The sequence below is a fragment of the Necator americanus genome, chromosome III (assembly GCF_031761385.1).
Source record: "Necator americanus strain Aroian chromosome III, whole genome shotgun sequence".
Classification (NCBI taxonomy): domain Eukaryota; kingdom Metazoa; phylum Nematoda; class Chromadorea; order Rhabditida; family Ancylostomatidae; genus Necator; species Necator americanus.
In genome coordinates, this window is record NC_087373.1 from 22,443,846 (window position 1) to 22,470,898 (window position 27,053).

Sequence of the window (27,053 nt, forward strand, 5' to 3'; positions counted from 1 at the left end):
CTGTTTATAGTTTCACAGATATCACCAGTTCGGCCTTTCTTACCTTCCGATGATTTTCCGTGAGAAATTTATATTCATCCTTAGGAAGCCGATGCGTTTTTCTTTTTCAAACCCATTATTTCATTGCTTTACACATTACTCATGTGAAAGATGGGACTTATATTGAAATTCATTTACTGCGCAGATTTTGTTACGTTTAATAGGATTTTGTAAATACCTAAGAGCCACATATTTTATGCCGGGTTTGTGAAATTTTTCATGTGCGTTGTTGTTATTCGAACTATCCCGAGGTGCTTTGTTCCATGGCGATTCTGTGCACGATATTCTGTCGCTGTGTTATTAGTATTCTATTCGTAGATGAACTCGCGCTTGTGCCTCATGATTTATCAGTCTGTTATACCGTATCTGGTTCTGCCGATTTATATATTTGGAGTGTGATGTGTTCCATGTCTTTTCCTTTCTGAGAGTTGGTAAAAAAATTTTTATCATCTTTGTTGTGTTTTTAATGGAGTTCCATTTATTGTTTATCTAGATCTCAATGTAGTCACAAAAACATTGCTACGTTATGGCAATTTGGAATTCGTCCAAGTTTGCAGCCGGTTCGGAGCAGGTTTACGTCTTTGTTCTTTTGGTTGTCATGGCGTCATTCGATGATGAGGAACGTCGAGCAAAATATGCAGTGGTTCCGAAATCGGTGAACCAAGGGAAGGTACACAGTATTTGTTGCTTTCTTTTTTGTTGTTTTTGAATCTCGAAGTGTTTACAATTAGCATCGTTCTGGCGGCCTCAATCTGTGGTTATTTCTTTTGGGAATTTGCTGCTAAATTTCACTTATTTTACATACATCATATTATATCATATTTGCGTGTTTGTGCAGTCGCCGCCGATCGTACTCTGCCAGACTAGCCGTTGTGGACCATCGATCGGTGGCGGTGCCTGGTCTCGGTGCGTCCTCCAATCGCTGGCACGATATTGCCGATGAGCTCCTTGGAGCATTTTCAAAGTAGCTTTTCGCTCTTGTGTGATTGTGCATGGACACAATTGCCCTATTCCTGCAGTAGTAGCAAAACAGGTTAGTGGTAATATGATTCCTTGTTTTGCTATGGGAACGTCTAGTTTAATATTTTATCCCGTAGCAGTAACTAGGTTTTTAAGCCACAGCGGAGTTACAGAACATTTGTAAGTATTGTTCTCTTAATTTTGATGAACAACTGGAGCTCCTTAAATGATTGTTGCCTTGTTGACTTAAAGGCAGCATATCACGTGTCGTGGTAGAGAACCCACAGAAAACGAGGGAACCCTATTTCTGCACAATTACATAAGAAAGGGGCGAAGAACCATGTAGGTGGGTGCATGCGGTGGAAACAAGGAACTCCGATGAACTAATCAAGACCATTGCCCCAACGATCAGAGGATGCATAGAGACCGGACTCATAGAAAATCGCCAAAAAAAAAGTATTTCTATGGATTGAGATCTTAGAGGAGCGGCCACTGATAGCAAAAGAAAGGTTGCACTAGCAAAAGGGGTTTACGACTACGTCTATGAAAGAATCCTTTTTACGCATGGTTATATGAAGAACGACTAAGAAGAACTTCGAGGAACTTGTCCGCGAACCAATCGTCTTGGCCGGTGCAATGAGGCAAGATAACACAAATACATATATACGTATCTGTAGGTACATAAAGTTTAAAGTTAAAGTTTCTGCCGTTAATCAATGCGCTTGGGATGCGCCCCCACGTTCACTTCAATTCAAAATCGTTTGAGGTTCACGAACGTGTATCTGGCCTATATAATGACTTGCGGTGGCTGGCCGATGTGTCAAGTCAGTGCTTTTATCCTCCCACACAAGTCTGGTACCAATTTATCGACCCCGAAGGGATGAAAGGTTTGGTGAGCACTAGGGCGGATTCGAACCTCCGATCGATCGTGCAGGAAGCGGAACCTCTAACCGCTACACTACGCCCGCACAGTTAGTCACTTCAATACACTGACTTATTCTCTCTGCACGTGAGTTCCTCCTGATCCACCTCTTTGGCTCACCAATCTGAAATTGCACCTTTCACCTGCTTTCAGTGACAATTGTCAAGTACTACATCACGATTAATTTCAAGATGTGAAAAATCTCCACAAGGAAAACCGCAGAGATTTTAGATTATTTATTTTTGCTGTATAACACGGCTAGTAGTAAGTGTTGTGACTGGTTCCACGTCGAGAATTACTGATTATTGAATCACTGATCATGTATGTTCTATCAACAGAAATAATGGTAAAACAATTAATATTCCTGAATGGGTGAGCAGATCTTGAAGAAAATTGGAGTGCACTACAATCACATTCTTAAATATAATATTTGCGAGGATACCCGGTTTTGGAAAGACGTTGGATGTTTTTAGATGGAAAAATCAACTTCCAAAGGATAAGGCATCAAGTCTCTCAATCCGCTTGGGCCAATTCGCTTTACCTGTTTCGAACCATCGATCGGCAAGTCGCAGCGAACCTCTTACCGACTGCGCTACAACCGCTTCAGTCAACTTTTAGCAATCAGAATTCAGTATTTGTTCATTTCGATATAAGGACATTGACAAATACTTTGTGAAGTATTCATTGGTCGCGATATTTCTTTTATTGTTAACTGCCGCCGGCACCTTCTCTAGAACTTCCGTTATTCGAGCCAGCTTGTTATTCCCTTTGCCAGGAGTGAAAGAATGATCGCTTTTGGTGTGTCCACTCCATGGAAGATAGGGACAACTTTAGTTCCGAAGAGGTACCACTATACCACACTTGACTCTTAGCATCTGGAGCTTAGCGTGCCTTACTCCATCGTTGCCAAAGAGATTTTACATGGTTTTGTCGCTCCATACAACTGAAACTTACTCAAGTTGATCCGTTCGTTCCCGAGGTTCACTTTTAGTATGTGGTTTTTCACCGATATCAATCAGGGTTTTCAGGCCTTCTTTTAACAGAGAAACCTGGATTGCAAAGCCTAAGTTTCGCGTCATCAATTTCTTCATTGTGAGCAGCTTCCTTTTAAATGCTCTTAAAAATAAGTTTGCGGTTTGTTCGATCAGTCAGGCTATTTTTGAATCCTATGTGATCGTTTTTTGCTTTTCTGGATTTATTTCGACATTATCATTGCTGAAATAAGGGTAGTTTGGGAGATGTCGGCAACGATTATCGAGAAGTTTGTAAAAATAATGACGGAGTCGACAGTATGATGCCATCTAAATTTGCAGTTTAAGCAGAGTTACATTGATTAGCCCCCAGTGGCCAATATTGTAATGGATTCCCTGATGGTGCTCTTTATAGAGTTCGTCCTATATATATAATATATATATATATATATATATATATAAATATATATATATATATATATATATATATATTTTTTTTTATATATAGAGGGTTTTAGGATTGTTTTTTTCTTGGATGACGTTGTTCACAAAGCTAAGCTTGGAAAGCTTCACTCTTCTACCTACCTTAGCGATCAGCGGCTCAGATGTTGTACTCAGACATCCTTCTGGGTAATCTAGGCGGCAACGTTTTATCTCTAGAACTAAATCAACGGACTGACATTAACAGCCTAACACGTCCGCATGTTTGCCGCAAGGATATTGTTCTTGAACATATATTCGGGTAAAAACGACATCAAGCACGGTGCAGTTGCGTAAGCGGTTGGACTCGAAGCGTTGCAGCGGAGCATAATGGTTAGAATCTAGAGGGGATCTTTGCTTACACCACTCCTCGCTGTTGTTCGCGACGGTCTCGCCTCGACTCGAACCGCTACTTTCACCGCGCCGCTTTGAGCGCCACCGCTTACGCGACTGTGCCGAGTTTCGTGTCCTGTTTTGAACCGACCATAGCTCTGTCCAGCGTTCTCGATCATCAAAAAAAAAAAAAAAAAAAAAAAAAAAACTTTGCACGGAATCTGTAGGCTCTTCGCTGTCCTCTATCCTGCGAAAATTGACATCGAGATTGAAATGTCTATCGAAGTAGAGTATCATTTTCATCACCGTACCTTGGAAATTCAGTTCGAATGTTCTTTTGTCTTGAAACCTCGGCATATTCTGTCTGTGTTTTGCTATAGTGTGCCTACGAGGTTTTTAGATGGAACCTTTATTTGCCTGACGTTTCGGCTTTTTCGCCGTCTTCAGAGGCCTAAATAGAGGATGACTGGAACAATGCTACGTTTATCCCGTCAAGTGCCACACCACCCTGGGTCAGTGTTTCGATAATCGTTCGGGGTAGTGAAAACAGAAACCTATCTACATTGAAAATGGTCTTACGTTTTGCTCCACCGGATGTGGCGCGGCTGGTTGCACGCACTTGTCACTCAGTGTACCAGCGAATGAGTGTTACTGCGTGTGATCACCAGCGACGACATAGATTATTTGATCTACCACAGAATATCAGGCGGTTATAGGTCACAGAGCGGTACAAGTGGCAAGAACTCATTCGTTATCGACAAGCATTCATTCCTATTATTATTGAAGGGTTTCTTTTAAGAATAAAAAACGCCTCCAACGTCTTCCTTGCCGATATTTCTGTTTCGTGAGCCAGTATAACGCATTTCCATCGTAATCGTTCCCGTTGTGGGCCTGTCTGTGCCTTCCTAGCGGTGTTATAACTTTTTCGTCGTTTTCCGGCCATGTGTTCATTAATCCTCACTCCAAGATTCCTACCGGTCTCCCAACGTAAGTTGCTTGCATATCAAGCACTCAATCTCATTTTACCCCTATTTTTGGGTGTTTTTTAAGGACAAATAACACATCTTTCACAGATGCGTATCTATATATAGTCTGTTTTAACAAGCTGGCTTTTGATGTTTGCATTTGGGATATTTACCAAGACCACGTCATTTTGTAATTGTGCTTGGATAATGCTGCGCTGAACAGGGCACTGACACTGTCGAGATAAAGGAAGACAAGAGAAATTTTGTTTTCGCGCGGAATATTGCTATTTACAGTGCGGGTTCTTCGGTAATGCGGACGTACTGTTGGCCATTGGCACATGCGATTTTCAGGCTAGTTTCGTGATTCGTGTGTTCTTGGTTGCCAGTGCATACTTCACTAGCGGTTTTGAACATATTACGAATCACTGCGCGTTTTACTGCAGTCGGATGTGCAGATTTGGCGTGCAATATGATGTTCTTGCAACTTTCTTTGCGATACCACTTTACTCTAATAATGCCGTTTGAAGTACTTATTTGTGTGTTGAGGTACGGAAGCCATCCTTCTTTTGGGGTTTCTCGTGTGAGTCTTATATATTGCGACTATTAACGACAACGGGAACGATTACGATGTGAAATGCGTTATACTGGCTCACGAAACAGAAATATCGGCAAGGAAGACGTTGGAGGCGTTTTTTATTCTTAAAAGAAACCCTTCAATGAATAATAGGAATGAATGCTTGTCGATAACGAATGAGTTCTTGCCACTTGTACCGCTCTGTGACCTATAACCGCCTGATATTCTGTGTGTAGATCAAATAATCTATGTCGTCGCTGGTGATCTACACGCAGTAACACTCATTCGCTGGTACACTGAGTGACAAGTGCGTGCAACCAGCCGCGCCACATCCGGTGGAGCAAAACGTAAGACCATTTTCAATGTAGATAGGTTTCTGTTTTCACTACCCTGAACGATTATCGAAACACTGACCCAGGGTGGTGTGGCACTTGACGGGATAAACGTAGCATTGTTCCAGTCATCCTCTATTTAGGCCTCTGAAGACGGCGAAAAAGCCGAAACGTCAGGCAAATAAAGGTTCCATCTAAAAACCTCGTAGGCACACTATAGCAAAACTTGGAAATTCACTTTCTCCAAGATAGCCTATTCTAACTTGGTTTCGAGTGACTCCTCAGACATGTATCATGCAGCAATCGATGTACCGTAGCCGTTTTGACGAGCAGACCAGTTCCTCTGCTGTCATATGTTCCGTAGAGCACTTTTTCTCCAGTGGTTTCTACTACTAGTTCTTCAACGGATCCTTTCGATGCGAATGTACATGCATTGGTTTTTTTTTACATCGTTTCTTAATTTTGGTAGCTTGTAGTAGGCATCCATCGTCTTCACTTCATTTTGCAGCATCTGCAGACCTATCCTTACTAATGTTGTCGTATGAAGTGCTCTTTCGGAGTCGGATGAACCATTCAACTTAATCGTTTCGAGTGCTTAATCTCTTATCTGTCAGTTGGAAAACGAGTGCTTACTCTCCTGGCTACGGAGTGCCTTGAAACCACGTAACCTTCTTTACAAAATTTGAGAATTAATAATCAGCGAAAAATAATTTGCTTTTGGACGTCCAACATTGAGCATTTCGCATTTTTCGTAGTTTTCGTGTTGTTCAAGTTGTGTTCAAGTTTTCTGGACAATCTCACCTTTTTCCTCAATGGAAAGAAGGTAGCTATTTTCCGATAACATCTAGGATTTTGTACTCTTTATGACCACAAATTCTATTGCTGAGAATTTTTTAAGGTAGTTAAACTGTCACCGAAACGACTTCGGACAAGCCGGGAAGTGCGCACCGTGCTCCCTGAGAGTCAGTATTTGGAGAAGTTAGAGAAGATAATTGTCAGAGATTATTTTCCTGATCTTCCCAAGCTTAAGGTGTAGTTTGTTACTGTATTAATTTTGAAATATTGGGATTTTTTCGCTAGTTGTGTGTTTGTAGGCCCAAACCGAATACATGGACGCTATGAAGCACAACGACATCGCAAAAATGCGCGAATTGCAATTACGTTACCATACTAGTCGCCGAACAGATCGAAGGTAAATCGTAAGCGGCACAGTTTAGAAAGAAGTCGCTCTACTACTACTCCCAATTCGTATTCTATTCTATCATATTCTCTTCGCGTATATATATATATATATATATATATATATATATATATATATATATATATATATATATGCGTATAAATTACGTGCGCCATAAAGAGAGTTCAAACTTTATTTTTTGCCAACAAACTTTTCAAGAAATTTGTTTTTATATTAGAGTGTCTGCCGAAATACGGCAAAATTTCACAACAACACAACTTTTTAACAACATTTTATTATTCCGTCGACTTTGAGGAAAGAAGGCCCGAAGGTCATTTTCGAGGTGGTCACGATCATCGTAGCGCTTCTCTTCCAGGTGATGCTGAAGCGATCGGAAGAGGTGTTAGTCGCTCGGGGCGAGGTCCGGGCTGTACGGTGGGGGCGGTAGAACTTTCCATCCGAACTCCAGAATTTTCTGGGAAGTCTTCTTCGCGATGTGAGGGCGCACATTATCGTGCAGCAGGCGAACGTTGTCGAGCTTCGGGTGCTCCTTGCGAATCTTGTCGGCCAGTCTTTGCAGTTGAGCGCAGTAGACCTCGGCAGTAACTGTCGTGTTGTCCGACAGCAGTTCGAAACGGTGGATTTCATGAACTCTCCACCAGACGCTCAGCATCACCTTCTTCTCATGGATTTCACCTTTCACGAAAGGATCCGGCATTTCATCGCCAGCGCACCACACACGGGAGTGTGGTTGACGCATCGCCAGCGCACCACGCACGCATGGGTATGGTTGACGTAGAGGACCCATTTTTCATCTCCAGTGAAAATGGTGTCCAGTCAGTCGAATCTGCGGCTTCTGGAGAGCAGCTGAGTACAGATGTCCAGTCGTCTTTGGCGGTTGCCGTCGCTCAATGCATGTGGGAGCCACTAACCGAGGTTTTTCAACATTCCGAGAGATCGCAGTCCATTGCTCACGGTGGACAGCGAACAGTCCAGACTGGCAGCAAAATACCGCACACCTTCATATGGATGCTGCTTCGCCAGATTCTTCAGTTCGTTGAACGATATTGCAGTCGGTCGACCAGAGCGAGGCTCATCTTCGAGTTTCTTGTTTCCGGCTTTGAAGCGCTGGAACCAGCCGCGCACAGATAGCTTACAAGGGGCTTCAGTGCCGAATACTTAAGTTTCGATAGGCTTCAGCAGCGGGGTGGCCAGATTCAGACTCGCGAAGGAGTACGTGTCGAATATGCGTGGAATGTTCGGCCATTATAGCATGAAATAGGCAAGGAGGAGGGAGCCAGATATGTTATATATATTTAAGCGGTAGTGTCCTTATATAATATATTTAAAACGGGAACTTCCAGACATCTCAAAAAATCTGCGCTACTGCAAAATTTTCGGCAGATTCTTTTCGAACACCCTAATATAACAATAAGCCACAACATTTTATAATTACAAGGAATTTTCGAAGCGGTCGCCATCAACTTTGATACATCCGTCAACTCGTTCCTTCGAATCGATAGTACGGTGGAGGTAGCTAACGTATAAATTATTCAAAATTTTAGTCAATTCATTCCACAAAGTGACTAATTTTTATACATTTCAACTCATTAGTTCCTCTTCTATGAACCTGCAAACAGAGAAGTCTAATGGATTGAGATCCGGGCTGTTCTCAAATCCTAATCAATCCTCCGTCAAAAAGAGTTAATTTTGGTGTTTTAGCTCCATGGGGTAGAGCCCAATCATGTTGAAAGATAATATTGGTATCCATGGCACCACAGCCTTCTAGATTATCTTTTCTTGGTAGACGTTCGCATTAATTTTTACGTTTTTATCGATAAAAGTCAAAGGAGTCTTGCTAGAGGCACTGATACTGCCCCAAACCATTAAGCTTTCAGGAAACAGACTTCTTGTGGCAATTTTTCGCTTGCGATTGTTCTTGAGAGCTGGCCTAAGAAGTTGGCGGTGATTCTGAGAGTTTTTAGCCACTTCAGCGGTGAAAACTTTTTCGTAAGACCAGAGTACGTCCTCAATTGGCCGCATCTTGAAAAATTCCCGTAGTTTCCTGCATTTTTCCTTCCGATGTTGTTTTGTTTGATCGGTAAGAACTTGTCCGTTTAACAGACGATAACTTCGAAGTCAAGCTCATTTTTTACTATCATTTGAACCGATTAGCAAGAAATATTGAGCTGTTTGGCCATCTTGTTCAAGCCGAGATAATCTTTTCAGTCAATCCTTTTCTTAATAATCCCACGAATCTGTCGGGTGTTGACAATCCGTTTTCGTCCACTTCTGGATTTCGTTTGAACGTGTCCTTCCACTTTCCATTGCTTTACAATCTTCTGGACGGTTCTTAGAGGGATTCCGGGCCTCCAAGAAATTGCTGAGTTCTTCATCCCACTTTTTGCTAACTGTGCAATCGCCTCACGACTTGGGCAGGTCTTCGCCATAGCTTGCAAAACAATTTTTTCCCTACAAACCAATAATAAGCAACAAATAAATATTTGAAAAAGAAAAGATATGCATAAATGCTTTATTCAATAATTAAAACGGAGTAAAATGTAAAACGCACGTAATTTTTCGCCACCCTATATATATATATATATATATATATATATATATATGTTATATATTATATTATGTTATAATATATTGTGTATTATTATTATATACCAGTCTGAATGTCCGGCTAAAGCCGGACTTCAGACTTTCGCAGGTTTTAGCTTCGCTCCCCTTCACTGATCAATGAAAGTTGGTAGTAGTGGTGTTTTCTGTAAAATCAGATTTGCGTTTTTTAAATAACGCTTTACTTTTCTTCTTTATATTATAAATGACGGATTAAAGATTATGGAGTTTTCCTTCCAAATGCGTCAATTCTACATTTGGAGAATATTCTACCACCAGCTACAAACACTCCTTTGATGCCAGAATAATATAGATGCAATTTGAAAGCATTACTCGAAGTATGGATATTCCTCCTGATTTCCCCCAATAGTTATCACAGAATGATGTTTTAACATAAAATGACGTGAAAGACATCTTAATATTGATAAAGATAACGTTCCACGTCAGATCACATAAACATCCTGCTACTATTTAAGCAGCCGTTTTCATGCGCGTTTTCACTTTCTGAGAACGGCATGCTACGAACTTGAGACGAACGAAGAAAGAAATAGATACGCGGAGGAGTCATGAAGGTGAAAAGCAACGCGCGCAGTGGCCACGGCTATGAAACGGCTTTAACCATTTATCTTTTGCGACATGCACGCGAAGTTATTGTGCACCATTTCGATTCCGCGGGACCCGTCTCACCCCACGTTTTACCTATCTGGCGCCGGCGCACCAACGACGCCGTGGGACCCGTAGCAGCACATTTTCTAGCTCTCTGGCGCCGGCGCACCAACGACGCCGTGGGACCCGTAGCAGCACATTTTCTAGCTCTCTGGCGCCGGCGCACCAATCCGACGCCAGTGAACCCGTCGCACCCCCTCCTATAGGTATCTGGCACCGGTGGACCCGTCGCACCCCCTTCTATAGGTATCTGGCACCGGTGGACCCGTCACACACCCTCTTCTATAGGAATCTGACGCCCGTGGACCCGTCACACACCCTTCTACAGGAATCTGACGCCCGTGGACCCGTCGCAACTCATTTTATAGCTATCTGATGCCGGGTGGACCCGTCGCACCCCCTTTTTCGAATTTCGTGACACATAGACAAACAAACAAACAAACAAATAAACACACACATACACACACACACACACACACACACACACACACACACACACACACACACACACACGGACTAAGCTCGTTATTAGATACCAGTCTGAATGTCCGGCTAAAGCCGGACTTCAGACTTTCGCTGGTTTTAGCTTCGCTTCCCTCCACTGATCAATGATAGTTGATAGTAGTGGTGTTTTCTGTAAAATCTGATTTGTGTTTCTATAACAACACTTTCCTTCTCTTCTTTATATTATAAATTACGAATTAAAGATTACGGAGTTTTCCTACCAAATGCGTCAATTCTACATTTGGAGAATATTCTACCATCAGCTACAAACACTCCTTTGATGCCAGAATAATATAGATGCAATTTGAAAGCATTACTCGAAGTATGGATATTCCTCCTGATTTCCCCAATAGTTATCACAGAATGATGTTTTAACATAAAATGACGTAAAAGACATCTTCATACTGATAAAGATAACGTTCCACGTCAGATCACATAAACATCCTGCTACTATTTAAGAGCCGTTTATGGCCTTTCACTTTCTGAGAACGGCATGCTACCAACTTGAGACGAACGAAGAAAGAAATAGATACGCGGAGGAGTCATGAAGGTGAAAAGCAACGCGCGCAATGGCCACGGCTATGAAACGGCTTTAACCATTTATCTTTTGCGACATGCACGCGAAGTTATTGCGCACCATTTCGATTCAGACCCGTCTCACCCCACGTTATACCTATCTGGTGCCGGCGCACCAATCCGACGCCGGTGGACCCGCCGCAACCCATTTTATAGCTCTCTGGCGCCGGCGCACCAATCCGACGCCGTGGAACCCGTCGCACCCTCTTCTATAGGAATCTGACGCCCGTGAACCCGTCAACCCTTCTTAGGTACCTGGCGCCGGCCCGCCAATCTGACGCCGGTGGACCCGTCGCACCCCTTCTATAGGTATCGGCCGGGAATGGGCCGGTGGACCCGTGACCCTTTATAGGGGTCTGGCACCGGTGGATCCGTGCACCCCATATTATGGCTATCTGGCGCCGGTGGACCTGTCGCACCCCTTCTTAGGTATCTGGCACCGGTGGCCCGCCGCACCCCTTTCTATAGGTGTCTGGCGCCGGTGGACCCGTCGCACCCCCTTTTATAGGGGTCTGGCACCGGTGGACCCGTCGCACCCCATATTATGGCTATCTGGCGCGGTGGACCCGCGCCTTCTTGGTATCTGGCACCGGTGGACCCGCCGCCCTTTCTATGGTGTCTGGCGCCGGTGGACCCGCCGCCTTTGTATCTGGCCCGTGGACCGCCGCACCCTTTCTTCTCCCTTTGTTTTGGCTTCTGCGCGTGACCCGCCGCCCTTCTTAGGTATCTCCCTGGACCGTCGCCCCCTTCTTAGGTGTCTGGCGCCGGTGGACCCGTGCCCCTTTTGGCTATTGGCGCCGGTGGACCCGCGCCCCCTTCTAGGCTATCTGGCGCCGATGGACCCGTGCCCCTTCTTAGGTATCCGACGTCTTGGACCCGTCGCCCCCTTCTAGGCTTCTGGCGCCGATGGACCCGTCGCACCCCTTCTAGGCTATCTGGCGCCGATGGACCCGTCGCACCCCTTCTAGGCTATCTGGCGCCGTGGACCCGTCGCACCCCTTCTATAGGTATCCGACGTCTTGGACCCGTCGCCCCCTTCTAAGGCTATCTGGCGCCGATGGACCCGTCGCACCCCTTCTAAGGCTATCTGGCGCCGTGGACCCGTCGCCCCCTCTAGGCTATCTCCCGCCCCTTAGGTATCCGACGTCTTGGACCCGTCGCACCCCTTCAGGCTATCTGCGCCGATGGACCCGTCGCCCCCTTCTAAGGTATCTGGCGCCGATGGACCCGTCGCACCCCTTCTATAGGTATCCGACGTCTGGACCCGTCGCACCTTCTATAGGTATCCGGCGCCGTGGACCCGTCGCACCCCTTCTAAGTATCTGGCCCGTGGACCCGTCGCCTTCTATGGATCTGGCGCTGTGGACCCGTCCCCCTTCTATAGGTATCACGTCGTGGACCCTCACCCTTCCTATGACAACAACAACACACACAAACACACACACACACACACACACACACACACACACACACACACACACACACACACACACACACACACACACACACACACACACACACACACACACACACACACACACACACACGTGACAGAATAAGCCCGTTATTATATAGTAGATCATGATAATATGATGATGCTAATGCTACCGTTATTATATATCATGATAATATGAATGCTGATGCTACTGCTTGACGCGATTGCGCGCATCTTCGCCGAGGTGTGTCGTCCTTGAACCCAGCTTTGCCCAACCTTCTCCATCTCCTGCGAGAGCTTGCACAGAATCAACCCAGTCGTCGCTATTCCATATCCTGCGAAACTTTACTCTCTCGGCTGAACTCCCTATCCACATTGAGTCTCCTCAGGTCCTCTTTCACCACCTCAGTAGAGAACTTCCGTTTTCGCCCAGGTGGCCTCTTCCAGTTTGAATCCGAAAAACTTCTCAAAACTGGTTAAACAAAGCGATCTGCTCGTTTCCTTAGTATGTGACCAAAGAAGCGAAGACGATTTTTGGTAGCTACTTTCAATGGCGGCGCAAGATGATATCTTCCCCGTGTAGAAAACCTATTCGGACGAATTGCAGGCGGAGGCGAAACAAGAAACAGCGTTCCGGGGTCGTCCGTTTACACTGAGACAAGGAGAGTTCTTCTCTACAATCTACGACCCCGTACAGGCATTACCCGCCTAAAAACCGTACCAGCCCTCGTGGGGTTATGTCTTTAAATCCTTTTTTAGACTGCTGAAAACTATAATGCTATAATTGAGTTCCTCTTTTTCGAGAATTGGTTTCAAGTTTCTATCTCTTTCGCAGAAATTTCGCTAACCGGAGCGTTGGACGGGGGTGCTCCCATTGTCACAGAGTGCGTATCGTTAGGTTCCCGTAGCCTCGGCGACAATCTATCCTTAGGAGACTGGGAACGGCGATCGACAATTGCGCTGCGCAGCAGTTAATAGCGTCAACAGAGCATTGCGATGCATTTGCCTTACGCCCCGCCTATCACATCGTCCATCTTCGGCCCTCATCGTCTAGTGAGGTTCGAAACACGACTCGCAGGGGCACGCTATCACTGGTATTGCTATGAAATACGGAATATGGATCGCTTAGTTATGGAGATACATAGAAGTATTGCACACGAAACACCGCAAGTAGAAAATAAGTGTTTTGTTTGTGTAAAACAAAGAAATTCAAATTTTTACAAACTATTGCAGTATCTTACGTGCATTAAACACTCTGTATAAATACAAATATAAATATCTATATCTTCTATGTGTGTTTTTCAATCACAAATCTACATCTTCCAACGTCCAGTGTCTCGTTTTTACACTTTTAACATTTATTTTGGAACATTTTCAGCTTCATTTATGTTTTCAGATGTTGTTTTGTTCTTGTAAAAATTCTACGTTTTTGCTTCATTTTTAGCACTTCCACTTTCTACGTTTTTCCCCCTTTCTACGTTGTTACGTTGTTGCCTTTTTTCTTTGAATCTTCTTAGAAGTCAACTCTATCACGTTATTACTATATAAACACGGCACATGACCTCAGTGACGTGGAGATGGGTGGGCGTGGCTTAGTGATCATGGCTAGCGGAGGTATGCCTGCTCTGGCCTACCTACAGCCTCTTCTGCAGGCATTTATTTAGCTGCAGAGAATTGGCTGCGGGTACCTAACGACCGCCCCCCCCCCATTGTTACATTTTCAGCACATTGTGCATTGTCAAAACGAAATTTTAATTCTTACATGTTACTTTCCTACGTCTGGAACGTACAATTATATAATATTTCGTGATGTATGTAATTAGTTAATATTATTTAATGCAATATTTCGTAATGTCTCTAATTATTTAATACTACGTAATATTTTGACTCCATTATACATAGAAAGCGGGTATCAGCGTATGCCCTTTTCTACAATGCATTCATGTTGCACATTACCTGTAATTTGAAATCATAGTTGCAGGACGAGCCCTGCCGCATGTGCCACCACTTCACCGAGGCATCATGCCCCAACCTCGCCGGTGAATTTCGATCCTGACACTCCTGGACCCAGCAGACCACCCCAGTCTCTGCAAGCAACGCCGTTGCTTTATGCAAATCGCGAGGGCGATAACGAAGTGTGTTGTGGCCTTTTTTAAATTTGAAATGACCACGGGAACAAAATGTACTGGCAAAATATTATATACTATTTGAAAGAGAACTTCTCGATATATAAAACAGTAGCATCATGACTTTTCAACTCTATCGAGTGAAGTAGGGTGTGATATGAACAAGGCGCAGTATTTTCGTGGAGTGAACATGGTGATGCATTTTCGACACCCTCTTTTTTTGCTATTGATTATTGTTGATGTTGACGCCATAGTCGAAAATGCCCAAGGCGCTCGTAATATTTGTGCTTTGTATGGAAAGCATCGTGTGAGCTAGGAAACACGTAAGCAAAGACAATAAACAGGAAAGGATACATATTGAAAAACATAATGATTGGTGGGTAGAGGGCGTTGAGAGCGAGTATAAGGTCGAAAATCTCATTTTTGAAGCGAAGGCAGACAGGGGACGTTCTCGAACATTACTACTTTTATACAGCACCAATTCCAGCTTTAGCGGCACTTTTATCTTAATTAAAGGCAGCGTATCGTATCATATAGGCAGTTTCCGCACTACGTCAGTTTCGTGATTTTCCGCACTTAAATAAAAAAAAAACAAATGGTGTCGGAGGTGTTCCGTTCCACCCGCTCGACATTCCATTTTAATGATCTGAAGACCTCGTTCTACAGTCGTTATGCGCATTTCAGGCCGTAAAAGATGTTGCGAAAAAAACTAAATCTTGCTTGGAAGTGATTTCGGTGGATGCGTATCTGGACAAGTTCACTTCGGAAGATAATGCCTCTTTCGAAGAGCTGACAGCAGTGGAACTGAAAAGACAGTATGCAAAAAAAGGGTGGATAGAAGAAGCAGAAACGAAGCATAATGCAGAAAAGGTTTGTGTTGATTGTTGGGCAGGATGTGATTATAAAATGTCAAACCCAAGAAAAACTTGATGTTCATGTGATCTTGTATTCACCAACCTAATTAATCATTATACTGGAAACTGCCAGTGTATAATTTTGATTAATTATTTGGTGAATAAGTTTTTTCGCTTTTTTCAAAGACGATTTAGCATAAAGCAAAAGGCTTCATATGAAAGTAGTATGTCATTGTATAGATTGGATTTAGCCTTTAACAGTTACTTCCGGTTTACTTCGTTTAAAAAAAAAATGAAAAATCCAGGAAAAATGGCGGAATTGCAAACATGGTCAAGCCTAGAATAAAATATGGGACTGAAAAAAAAACTCTTGAAAACGACTCCCCTCACCTCCCAATCTCATTCTTTCTAACATAGCCGCTCATATAAGTCAAAAATTAAATATAATGAGCGTTCAGTAGAGAGAGACCTATGCTGTGAAAAACCTAGATTATTCTTTTTAGAGACTTTTTTGAAAGTTAGTTGAAAGTTGAGAATTTCAGCAAATTTCTAATTTTTTCTATTTCTTTTTTCTCATTTAGCTTTTGAGAGAACGAAGAACAACTGGAAAAGAATAAAAACGAATTCCATTTGGAAAAATCCTCCTTTAAACCTACTTGAGGTTTTTTTTTTTAAAACTGAGTTGTTGGACTTTGTTTGAGGTCATGTTCTTTTTCTGTTTTTTTTTTTTTTTTTTTTTTTTTTGACGCGCGGCCGAAAATGTGAAATTTCGCATTTTTTTCGTTTCAGGACAAAGGTAACGCGGTTGGAAAATTCGACTCCATATTTCAATAAAACAGCAAGGACAACCCCTACCTGCAATTTTTTTATCCTTGTAGATGTTTTAGTTCTCTGAAAAGCTAATTGAGAAAAATTCGAAAATCAGAGGAATTTTCTCCTCAAATCTCAGAATTTTTCTCAACTAAGTTCAAAAAAAAAATCTAGGAAAGTTGGAAACACCGTATTTTGCTCAAATGTAGGCATGGTCTGTGTCTACAATTGTGCTGAATAGCATTGCATGAAACTTGCTGCGAGCATTTTTATTCAGCAACTCGTGGAGCCTACTTTGCACTGATTTTATTTCTATCTCGAGCTGTAGATGTCTTTTTTTTTAGCTTAATAATAGCATTGAAACAGCTTTTTTGAGCGTTAATATGAAAATGTATCATTGTTGGGTAAGAAATGTTGTCACTAAACTCTTTAACGCTGAATGCAAAAACTTCGTTATGTCAGAGACTGAACTCTGACCGCTTCAATGAAAAGGAGCTACACGTGTTGCGCCATGATTGTTTAATATGAGTTTATTTAACAGCGACCACCTCTCCTCCTTTCCTATTTGTTCCTTTCATTTCTTTCCTCCTCTTTCTACATCCCTTTCTACCCACCTTTTGCTCCCTCCCCCCTCTGACGGCTCCTGCATTGAAAAAATCCCAGTGCATGCTTACCCTGACTACGGGCCAAAAAACTTAACACTTCTGGTAGGTGCTTCTCTTTTACTACGATGAGTTCACCAACGCGGATCAGGTAGTAGGAAACCTATATTTAAACCTTCTCCATAGACTTCGCTTAAGTTTCGTGCTGCCTTAGTTACATTATAGGGATACGTTCAGGCAGTTGCTGGCGTCCAAGTGTACAGAGTTACTAGTAAGCTTTTGATCTTTGGCCACATACAGTTCAGATCCTTCACTCAGGTCTTCCCATTCTTAATGGTTTTATTTTGCTCATGATAAGAGAAATGAGCGTATTTTCTCTCAGGTTTCGGTGTGCGGATAGGATATCGCTCTACTGACCTCTTCACTGACCTTTAATGAAAGCTGTTTGGCTTCATAATGTATTTCGTTCACGAAAAGATTGGAACATTAGAGTTATTCACAGTATGAAGATGTTCTTTTTTTGTGTCTTTGTGTGTTCTGCTATTCGTCGTTTACAAACTAGCTTCAATTTTAAACTTCAGGTGAACTATGGGTCGTTGCCAGCAGCAGCTGATCTCCAGCTTGCTTTGAAATATTGCCCGGAAGTTGACAAAGGTCAGTCACGGTAGTCCCTTTTTCCGAATTCTATATGGTTTAAGTCGAAATTACAGACAAGCCTAAAGAAATCGATAATTGGACGTACACTGCGCGAAACTCAGTGTTGTTTCACTTGGAAGGTGCACCTCTCACTGCCGCGGAAAGTGTCGAACAAGCACGTAAGAACCAGAGGATTATAAACAAGGCAGGGACCCGCTTTTCTGAAGATATGAAGGTTAAACCTTCTGAGGTAGGAAAGTAGCTTCTTTCGGTGCAAACAGCTATGAAGTGCATGACCATCAGATATGACAATAGAATTGTTGCGACGTGTGTTTTTCTTTGTTCATTAAGAATTCCAAACAACTTTACGTTATGCGATGTGCTCGTAAGGTGTAAAATTTCTGATATAGAACCTTGAATTACCTTCCGCTTTGCTGTTCATGTTTGAGATCTCGGCACTGATCGCAAACGCCTTCAGAGTTTAGCACGCTAAAATCGTGATCTTAACATTAGAATCAGTTTTTCTCTGACGCTGTACCCCATGGCCACCTAATCCGTCAGTGGGGCCCGTCATTGGTTTGAAATTTTCTCGGCAGATGTAGAAATTGTTGGTCAGTATTTGTTACAATCCTCAGTAGTTGAGCATGTTGCTCCTGAAATGTTGTTTCACATGTTTAACTGCGAACCCTATCTCGATATGTATTCGAAGTACGTTGGGAGTGTATGGAGAGCTAGTAGCTTAGCGAGCTTCGCAATCAAAGAATCAGTCTGTTCAAAGGCAGCATGCTACGAATTCGAGGGTGTTGGGATCTCTCCACGGGTAGATATGATTTTAGGGATGTACTATACGCGTGTGCACCCGATCACTCACAGTTCCTTCAATTCTCCAGAAAAATGGCAGAAGGCCTTCGCGCACCGGATCCTTCCACGGTGGTTCTAACGTCTGCGAGAGGAGGCAAATGCGCAGCGCGAGTGAGCGGACAACTGACGGGTTGCTTACGGTATCTTTCCCGAACGCTGACAGATTCGGCGCGTAGCCTGCTCTTGCAGACGTGGCACGTTATAAGGTCCCTCGTCAGGGGATCTGGTCCGACAAGTCGTTTTTCAGGTCTTTTTTTTCTGGATAATCACGGGGAATTGTGCGTGTTCGCGCTCACACTTCCGTTACACTTCTCGTTGGTTATTTTCTCTATCAACGCCAGTACTTCGAGTTCGTCGTAGTTTCATGACTGACTGCGGCTCATGCCAATTGTGCTCGATTTCTGGGTGCATTGGTGTTTGCTGCTTGAACAAGAGGCAACGTTCTGCCTTCAGATTGAGGAGAGTGGCGGCGGCGAGCGCGGTTCTGTTGGGTGTGTTGAGATCTGATATCGTAGTACCAGCCTGAACGTCCTGGTTATGCCGGACTTTCAGACTACTGCTACAATGCGTGAAGAATCCGCCCCCTAATACTTTCCAGCGCGGGTGCACAATCTGACGTTGTGGGACTCGTCCGACCCTATGTTTCTCTCTTCTGGCGCTGGGGCGCTACTTAAGCATCATGAAGCTCGCCCAACTCCTTTTTGATACCAACCCGCTCATTTGAGGCCGTGGGACCTTTTATACCCCGATCTCACTTTTTCGAGGCAAAACATGTTCAGGATCTCACCTTAAATTCAACGGAAGAAAAATGAACTAGGAACAAAGGTTTGTTGTACCTTTATAATACGAAATGTTCTTTTCACAGCAACATGAAAAAACAGGAACAGTGGAAACTTTGCGATTTTTAACCAAAGAGAAAACAAACAGATACGGAACGAAGTAACAAACATAACCCATATAAAAAAATACCGGAGAAACAAAACAGTTCTCTGTGCAAATGCTAAAAAAGGTGAAAACATTTGAAAAAGAAAAACAAATCAAGGATTCAATCTAATGCGAGGATCAGACGTGCAACAAACTTTCAAATTTAATTCTTTTTGTCGTATTTAAGTCAAACTCTGGAACATTCATAACATGTCTTCTCTGCAACGAAATTTAGAGAAGCAATTGTTATTCTCAAATAAGTTACATCAGTAGAACTTGGGGAAAAAATCGTCATGAAAGATATTGTGTAGAGAAGAATCATAAATCACAATTGCTTAGTTGTTGTTGTTTTTTTGAGTTTTGCAAGGAAAAAGTACTTCGCTTCTGAAAAACTTCACCAGAAATATTTCGAAAGAGAATGCTATAAGTTTGTGATTTGTTAATGCACCAAATGAAGGCTTTCAATCCATCTGTACAATCAAAAGACTTATCTTTTTTACTGACTGACTGACTGACTTTTTCGCTTTGTAGAATTGGAGGTGAACATGCCCATAAAGATTTACTCGATTTGCTCGACTTAACACATGACTAAAAGTAACCAGTCCTATGACGTGTTTCATATTCCTCCAAACAGTTCTCGACAGCGGCTCCGTGGCAGAATGCCCGCCTAGCAGGCGGGTAGTACTGGTTTGGTTCTCGGCGACCCAAAGTTTTGCATCTTTTAGGCGTGTAGTAGGGTCACAACCACAGATGCAGTTGCGTACGCGGCTTCTATCGAAACGCTTCGGTGGGGCATAGCGGCTAGGAACGTGGTGAAATCCTTGCTGGCATCTTTTATCGCTACAGTTTACGACAGTCCCACCCAACTCGGTTCCAACTGCTGCCCCCACCGCGCCGCGTACGCAAATGCAACGCAACTGCACTCGTGATTCATGTCGTTTTGACCCGACTATATTTTCTTGACACACAGATAAACACCCACACACGGACTAAGTGCGTTATTATCTAGGCTGATGATAGGCTCTCTTGCGGATCTTTTCGTTTCTCATCTACTCCGCTCTTGTCTCGCGATCACCTCTCGCCCCAAGGACACTTCTTGTTCTTCTGACGCTCCTCCTGGTTTGAATCACTATTAAAAGCATCATCCCACGAATCTGAGGTGGTGCAGATTTCAGGTGGAGTATTCGTATACAGGATGGGAGACTACGGAGAGGGGGGTGATTCCGTCCACTTCTTCCTAATTGCCGTAAAAAACGGCCCGGAAGATACGGTTTCATTCGTTTTGGCGCACCATTTTGGATTGGAAGAGGTTAGATTGGAGCGCGCCAGTCTTCCGGACCGCATCTTCCGGGCCGTTTTTTACGGCCGAATTAGCAAGAAATGGACGGAATCACCTCCCTCTCCGTAGTCTTACTCTCCCATCCCATATACGAATACTCCACCTGAAATCTGCACCACGTCAGATTCGTGGGGTGATGCCTTTGATGTGGGCTGCACATTCCCTACATATCAGAACTGGGAGCGTTTTCTTTGCAGGGCCCTAAATAAAAGTTAAAGTTAAAGTTTCTGGCGTTAACCAATCCGTTTGAGATGCGTCCCCACATTCACTTCAATTCAGAATCGTTTGAGGTTTACGAACGTGTATCTGGCCTATAGAATGATTTGCGGTGGCTAGCCGATGTGTCAAGTCAGTGTTTTTATTCTCCCAGACAAGTCTGGTACCAATTTATCGACCCCGGAGGGATGAAAGGCTTGGTGAGCACTAGGGCGGATTTGAACCTCCGATCGATTGTGCAGTAAGCGGAACCTCTAACCGCTACACTACACCCGCCCTAGGGCCCCAAATACAGTTAGTAAAAGGAACGGCGTTGTAAGGATTTTTCTTGGTTTGCGCTCCAAAATTAATCGATAGGTGGAATTCTTTCCTGCATCCCACATCTTTGATAAATCTCATTTTCGGTTGAGGTGTATCCCCTCGATTTCTCTAGAGCTATTCCGTTAAGCTGGGAAGAAACTAGCTGTGGTCGAAATCGAATGCGAAACCCCAGGTAACCCTAGAATTTCCAACAAAGAGAAGCTTCTTGTCAGAACCACACCGAGCTGTTGAAAAGGTTGACCTTCGCCACAATAATTACAATAATACATAATACATAAGCTGATCACAGACGATTACTTTGAAATGTAGAAGTAATAATTATGTCCAGACTGCTACCATTGTTATTTGCGTTGACTTTGTGGGTGTTACCAAAAAAACATATGTTGGGGCTTTATTTGATTACACTGAAGTATCAAATTGAGAAATAAGTCGTGAGTGTCTTTTTTAAAGTGAAATATACACAGGATTGGGCAGTACTTCCTCATTTATTGTTCGCATCAGAATCTCCCGCTCTAGTCAGACTGAAATGCTTCTTTTATTTTTATTTAATTTTGGAGGCGGTGAGAGGTTCTGCTGTGACTGCACGATTGATGGATGATTCGGCTGCTCTAGTGCCAAGCAAGTCCTTTATCCCTCTGATGTTGATGGCATCAGACTTGTCTAGGACTGTAACAAGCCATTAGTATAGGTTAGACACGCGTTCGCAAGCATCTAACGATTTTGAATTGAAGTGAACACGTTGACGCAACAGAAAAGTGAATTGAGCGCGTTGGGACCCTAAGCTTGAGGTGATAAATTTGCAAAGCTGCATGTGAGATTTGTGTTATGTATATCGAATCGAGCATGAAAAGTTTAAAAGAGAACAAAGAAAGACTTGGAAAAACATGAAGAAATGCAAAAAATGAACGTGAAGAAAAAACCAATAAGAGGCAGCTAGGAACTAGAAGCGACAGTTGAGGATATTCTACTGATTGATTTACAGTAGTTCTTATGTTCACAAAAGGAAATTTAAAAAGTGGTTTTCTCCTTAACTCGCTACAGTTGGATCGACCGCTCTTCAAGTTCACGCTTCTTTGAATTTTTAGGCGCTAAGAAAAATGGCGCCAGCTATCTTTAAGCCTTACTCTTTCCCCATGCATGACACCAATCTTGGCTGCAGCTCCCTTATCATCTACCTTAAATGTAAATATGTGTGGTGTTGAAAATGCTTCATTTTGCCCACTTGACACAGCTCCAATTATCTGGAAAAACAAAGAATGGTGAAAATTTAAAAAGTCAGAGTAAGACATTCATGTAGAGCAAGAAAATCGCTATCGAACGATATATAGCATTGTATCTTAGGAAGAATTTCTATTCTTATGTGCATATTCCTTCTTGAAAACAAGACGCATTTTCTACTTTGAAAAAAGCACTTTAAATTGAGAAATTATATGTGGCCGAATACGGATGCTACCATATGTGTTGTACAGAAGCATTATGGCTGTTGTATATACTAATAGAACGCATACTTTTTTCGTAATCAAAACCAGAACTAACTTTAGTAAGCGAAATTTGATTAGATCCTGAGTTCCTTCGAGTTTTTCACATTCATAGAAGAGAAGGCGGAAAGAGCCAAAATTAATTCTTTGAATTTGAGGATTTGTGTTATGAAAAGCCAAACAATTTTTCAAAACGTGACTTCAGGCGTCTATGGCTCGTGCTAGCATGATGCAGTTGGCAAACAATGCAGGAAAAGTAGACGTGCAAGGACATGAAGTCGGCCTTAATACCAAGACTTTGGGACTTGTAGCCACTCCAAGCCCTGCTCCTGGTAAGCTATTCAACGCAGAACGAATGCAACTGTCTTTTGCTGCTGGTAATGATACAGATTTTGTGTTATTTTTCATACAGGTATTGACGACTCACCACTGATGACATGGGGAGAAATCGATGGGACACCTTTTCGTCTAGATGCTGCCGATGTTCAGGTTCCTGTTGGAAATGCCCCTACCTTCAAGGTTAGAACGATAGTGTCCGATTAATAATTATACTCAGAGAGCTTTCATTAGGATTATGGAACGCAAAATATCTTCGAACGGGAAGTGTGTTAAATAGCGATATATGAGAACAAGAGGGAGGTGAGGACACAGCCCAGATTGCTTGCTTCTCCGCTGCTAGAGTAGTTTGAAAACAAGTTGTAGACTGAATAAAGCTGATATTTGATCTCAAGCAAAAGCCTGCTGTAGAAACGTGCCGCTGTTTAAATGAAAACAAATCCTTATTACTGATCATTGCACATGTTTGTTGTCGAGTAGTATTTACGGATAATTAATTCATTAGAAGAATGACTCCAGAAAATATTCTCCAATGAGTTTTTGGATTAGTCATAACATCCATTACCAGTTTTTCCTCTGCCCAAAACAAATCTTAACTAAGTACCGAATACAGGCAGGAGTTTTACGGTGGTAAACCAATGTGTATAAATTCATTAGGCAACGCATAAAATGTTTCAAGATGCCCGAAATTCCGTTTCGAGAGCAGATTGCGCAAGGAATTAGTGACACTATCGCCAGGCGGTACCGCGATAAAAGACGCGCTGCAATGCAAGCTGCAGAGAAGGCACAGTACGTTTTATCTTGCTGCTACACAACTATCTTGATTTCTATTGTGGAGTCATTTGCATCTACAGTAGAACTCCTCGATTTGGTTCGGCCCGTTCCTCGGCGCTATCCATGACGACGCTATCACCAGCCGCCCGTCGTCTTGCTTCGAACAAACTCGGGATTCGCTTTCCGTCATCAACGCAACACTCGCGTTTTGTGACTCCTCTGAGGTAAAATCGTCAGGAATGCTTGTTCAAATGCCCTTTTAAAACTGCTCCTTACAGACCAAGCAGTTCTCGACTAACTCCCAATGTACTGTCTTCGTCAGAGATTTCTTCCAGTCGATCATTGTCAGTGACTTCGAATGCAACCAATCAAACTTCGTCTATTACTGATAATCTCATGCCCATCTCCGCTGATGAAACTGGAACCTCGTTGGAGGGACGTTGTCGCGCTGGTGATTTCTTCTAAATCCTTTTTTGTGTGTCGGTCTTGACAACGTTTAAATATCTTTCTGCGACCCCAAATCACTTGTTTGCTCTGGTTTTTGTCGTCACTTATGCAGATATGAATTGTACTTTCCTTTGTAGCCTTTTTCAGAATACATTTTTAAATCGTATTGTTCAGTGTTAGCTCTTTTAGACCACTTGTGAATGACTCATGCATGAGTTACGCTGTTCATCTTACTGTCCAAACAAAAGTTTGAGAAACCTCCAGAAAGCAGAAATAAGTAGGATAAGCAACTAGTGAAATAAAAACTTGACCGTAGTCCAACCAGCGTGAGCATGGTCATTAGCCTATGGAATCAACTCCTTAAAGGCATCACCCCACGAATCTGAGGTGGTGCAGATTTCAGGTGTAGTCTTCGTATACAGGATGGGAGACAACGGGAGGGGGTGATTCCGTCCATTTCTTCCTAATTGCCGCAAAAAACGGCCCGTAAGATACGGCTTCATTCGTCTTGGCGCACCATTTTGTACAAGAGGTTCGATTGGATTGGAGTCTTGTGCGGTGCCGCATCTTTCGGGCCGTTTTTACGGCATTTAGGAAAAAATGGACGAAATCACCCCTCTCTCCATAATCTAATATCCCGTATAAGAATACTCCACCTGAAATCCGTACCACCTTAGATTCGTGGAGTGATGCCTTTAAACTCGAGCAGATCAGAAGAGATCATTGGACCTTCCGAATTTTTGAGTTTAAACTTGCCTTTGTTTCGTTGGTTGATAGATTTATCTCCTAAATACCTTGAATGGTATTATTTTCTCCAAAAATAAATATTCATTCTTGCGTAAGATTAGAAGGAAAATATGAAATACTTCCAAGGAAAATGTTGCTAGCCATTTGATTATTGCAAGACATCATCTCTTTGTGGGTGATAACTAACTTGCCTCCGTCTCTGGTGTGCAGCAGATGCTATAAGAACTGTCGAGTAGAACAGGTGAGCAAGAAAGGATTGAACCGTTAGTTAGTCTATACCCTCTCTTATGAGAGCATTCAGGTTCTGTTCCTCCTTTATCTGAAACCCCTGAAACCCGCACCACCCCAGATTCGTGAGGTGATGCCTTTAATTTGATTTGACAGACATGATAACAAATCCATGGAAACACTTGTTGCAAACTACTTCCTGCAACTCAATTAGATTTCATGTGCTGTTTTTTGCACAGATGGAGACGAAGTATCAAGATGTCGCATTTTTGATAATCGATAAGATGACGACAGATGGGTACACAACAAAGTGTTTGCATTGCTCTTTGCATTCCAACTTCTTGCAACTCTTTGCAGTCAAGCCTCATGACCTGTTTTTTGTGTAAAGTGGAGCGAACTGTGCATTGGGACGTTGGATTTTGTGAGAATTGAAACAGACAGACGACACACGGGTGCGGAGAAAAGTCATTGCTACGCATTGCTCTATCGTCTGCGGGCAATTATGCAGAATCTGAAGCGTACCATTGTATCGATGGCTTACACGTTGGCGTCTAAATATAATATTCTTGTATTGAATTAGCAAACCTTGAAACACTCCTTATGGCGGGTTTTTCCCACGGCAACAGGTTTAAAGGCAGCGTATCACGAAATGACGTAGTGTGGAAACCTTTAGAAAAACATAGAGGTCGAGGTATAGACTACGAATATTGGCGTGGTCCCGCTCAATTTCCCCTAATGTCCTTCAAAAACGATGTGGGAAATGGCGTTAGTCATGGCGATTAGCGGGAATTGAGCGTTGTCACGCCATATTTGTAATCTACTACTTCCCCGAGCTTTATGTTTTCCATGAGGTTTTCACACTTCATCAGTTTTGCGATACGCTGCCCTTAACGATAAAAAAAACAGGCGATGCTGGATCCCAATAGCTGTCACCGATCGTAATATAGCTTTATGTTTATGTGGAGACAGCATTTCACAGAGCGCGGAGTATTAAGGCAGAATCTGTGATGAAGAGTGAGTTGATCTCTTTTCGAACTTAGCATTCTCGCATAGCATTCCCTTTTCCATCACAGATCGTCGTCAATCTTGTATAATGTGCCTACTCTACCCTGCGATTTGTCCAGCTGCAACAGCATCAGGCCTGCGTAAAGGCTATCTTTTTATAGTTCAAAATACCGATGATGACGTGAATTTCATATGGGATGTCCTGCCAGAGAAGGAGTCTGCATTGCTTAATACGACCACCATGATCACCCCACGCAATTGAGGAGATAAACAGTTATACGTGTAAACTAATCTGTGGTGTTCTGCTTCGAGAAAAGCGTAAAGATTCTTCTCAAACTTTCATTGTGTGCACTTGCTCGTTTTTTTTTCTGAGACTTACTAGAGAAGCAGAGACGATGCAAATTTAATTAAACGAAGTGGAAAAGAGAATGAGACTGAGAAAGAAGGCACAATTCGTGGAAAATACCTTCTGTGATCATGAGAGTACCACTTGAAGGCTCATAAAACAGTGAGACTCATTAGTATACCTCCCACTTTTATATGTACATTCGAAGCGAATTGAGTGGAGTGATAAGAGCAGCGTGGGTATTCTTCACACTTATGAGGGGAGATGGCAGAGCAACTGACCGACCTAGACATTCGTGATGAACTGATGGTGAACTTTCCACTCAGCGATTTAGCTGCACAGAGCCATGAGCTGACATCTTTGCTACGTCGAAGAATTCAATTAGCGCAAACCACTTTAAAGGTGTGTTCTGACGTTTAGTCGACGTATAGCAAAGCAGTT

The 27,053-nt window shown here is 42.9% G+C and overlaps 3 protein-coding genes across 3 annotated transcripts; 2 read left to right on the forward strand and 1 right to left on the reverse strand.

Annotated features, from left to right (window-relative positions):
- Positions 1–565: 565 nt before the first annotated feature.
- RB195_010520 (uncharacterized protein) lies at positions 566–24,304 on the forward strand (the record flags this gene model as incomplete). Its single annotated transcript, XM_013435108.2, has 12 exons — positions 566–709; positions 6,475–6,606; positions 6,671–6,768; positions 14,544–14,697; positions 15,373–15,558; positions 17,536–17,608; positions 17,665–17,840; positions 22,935–23,061; positions 23,142–23,248; positions 23,745–23,854; positions 23,920–24,063; positions 24,118–24,304. 12 exons carry the CDS (start codon positions 566–568, stop codon positions 24,302–24,304), a joined length of 1,638 nt encoding a protein of 545 aa, XP_013290562.2.
- RB195_010521 (uncharacterized protein) lies at positions 7,160–7,516 on the reverse strand (the record flags this gene model as incomplete). The annotated part of the gene is made up of 1 exon (XM_064191571.1): positions 7,160–7,516. The coding sequence occupies one exon, from the start codon at positions 7,514–7,516 to the stop codon at positions 7,160–7,162; it is 357 nt and encodes a 118-aa protein (XP_064049154.1).
- On the forward strand, positions 7,537–7,908 carry RB195_010522 (uncharacterized protein; the record flags this gene model as incomplete). The annotated part of the gene is made up of 1 exon (XM_064191572.1): positions 7,537–7,908. One exon carries the CDS (start codon positions 7,537–7,539, stop codon positions 7,906–7,908), a length of 372 nt encoding a protein of 123 aa, XP_064049155.1.
- Positions 24,305–27,053: the final 2,749 nt, after the last annotated feature.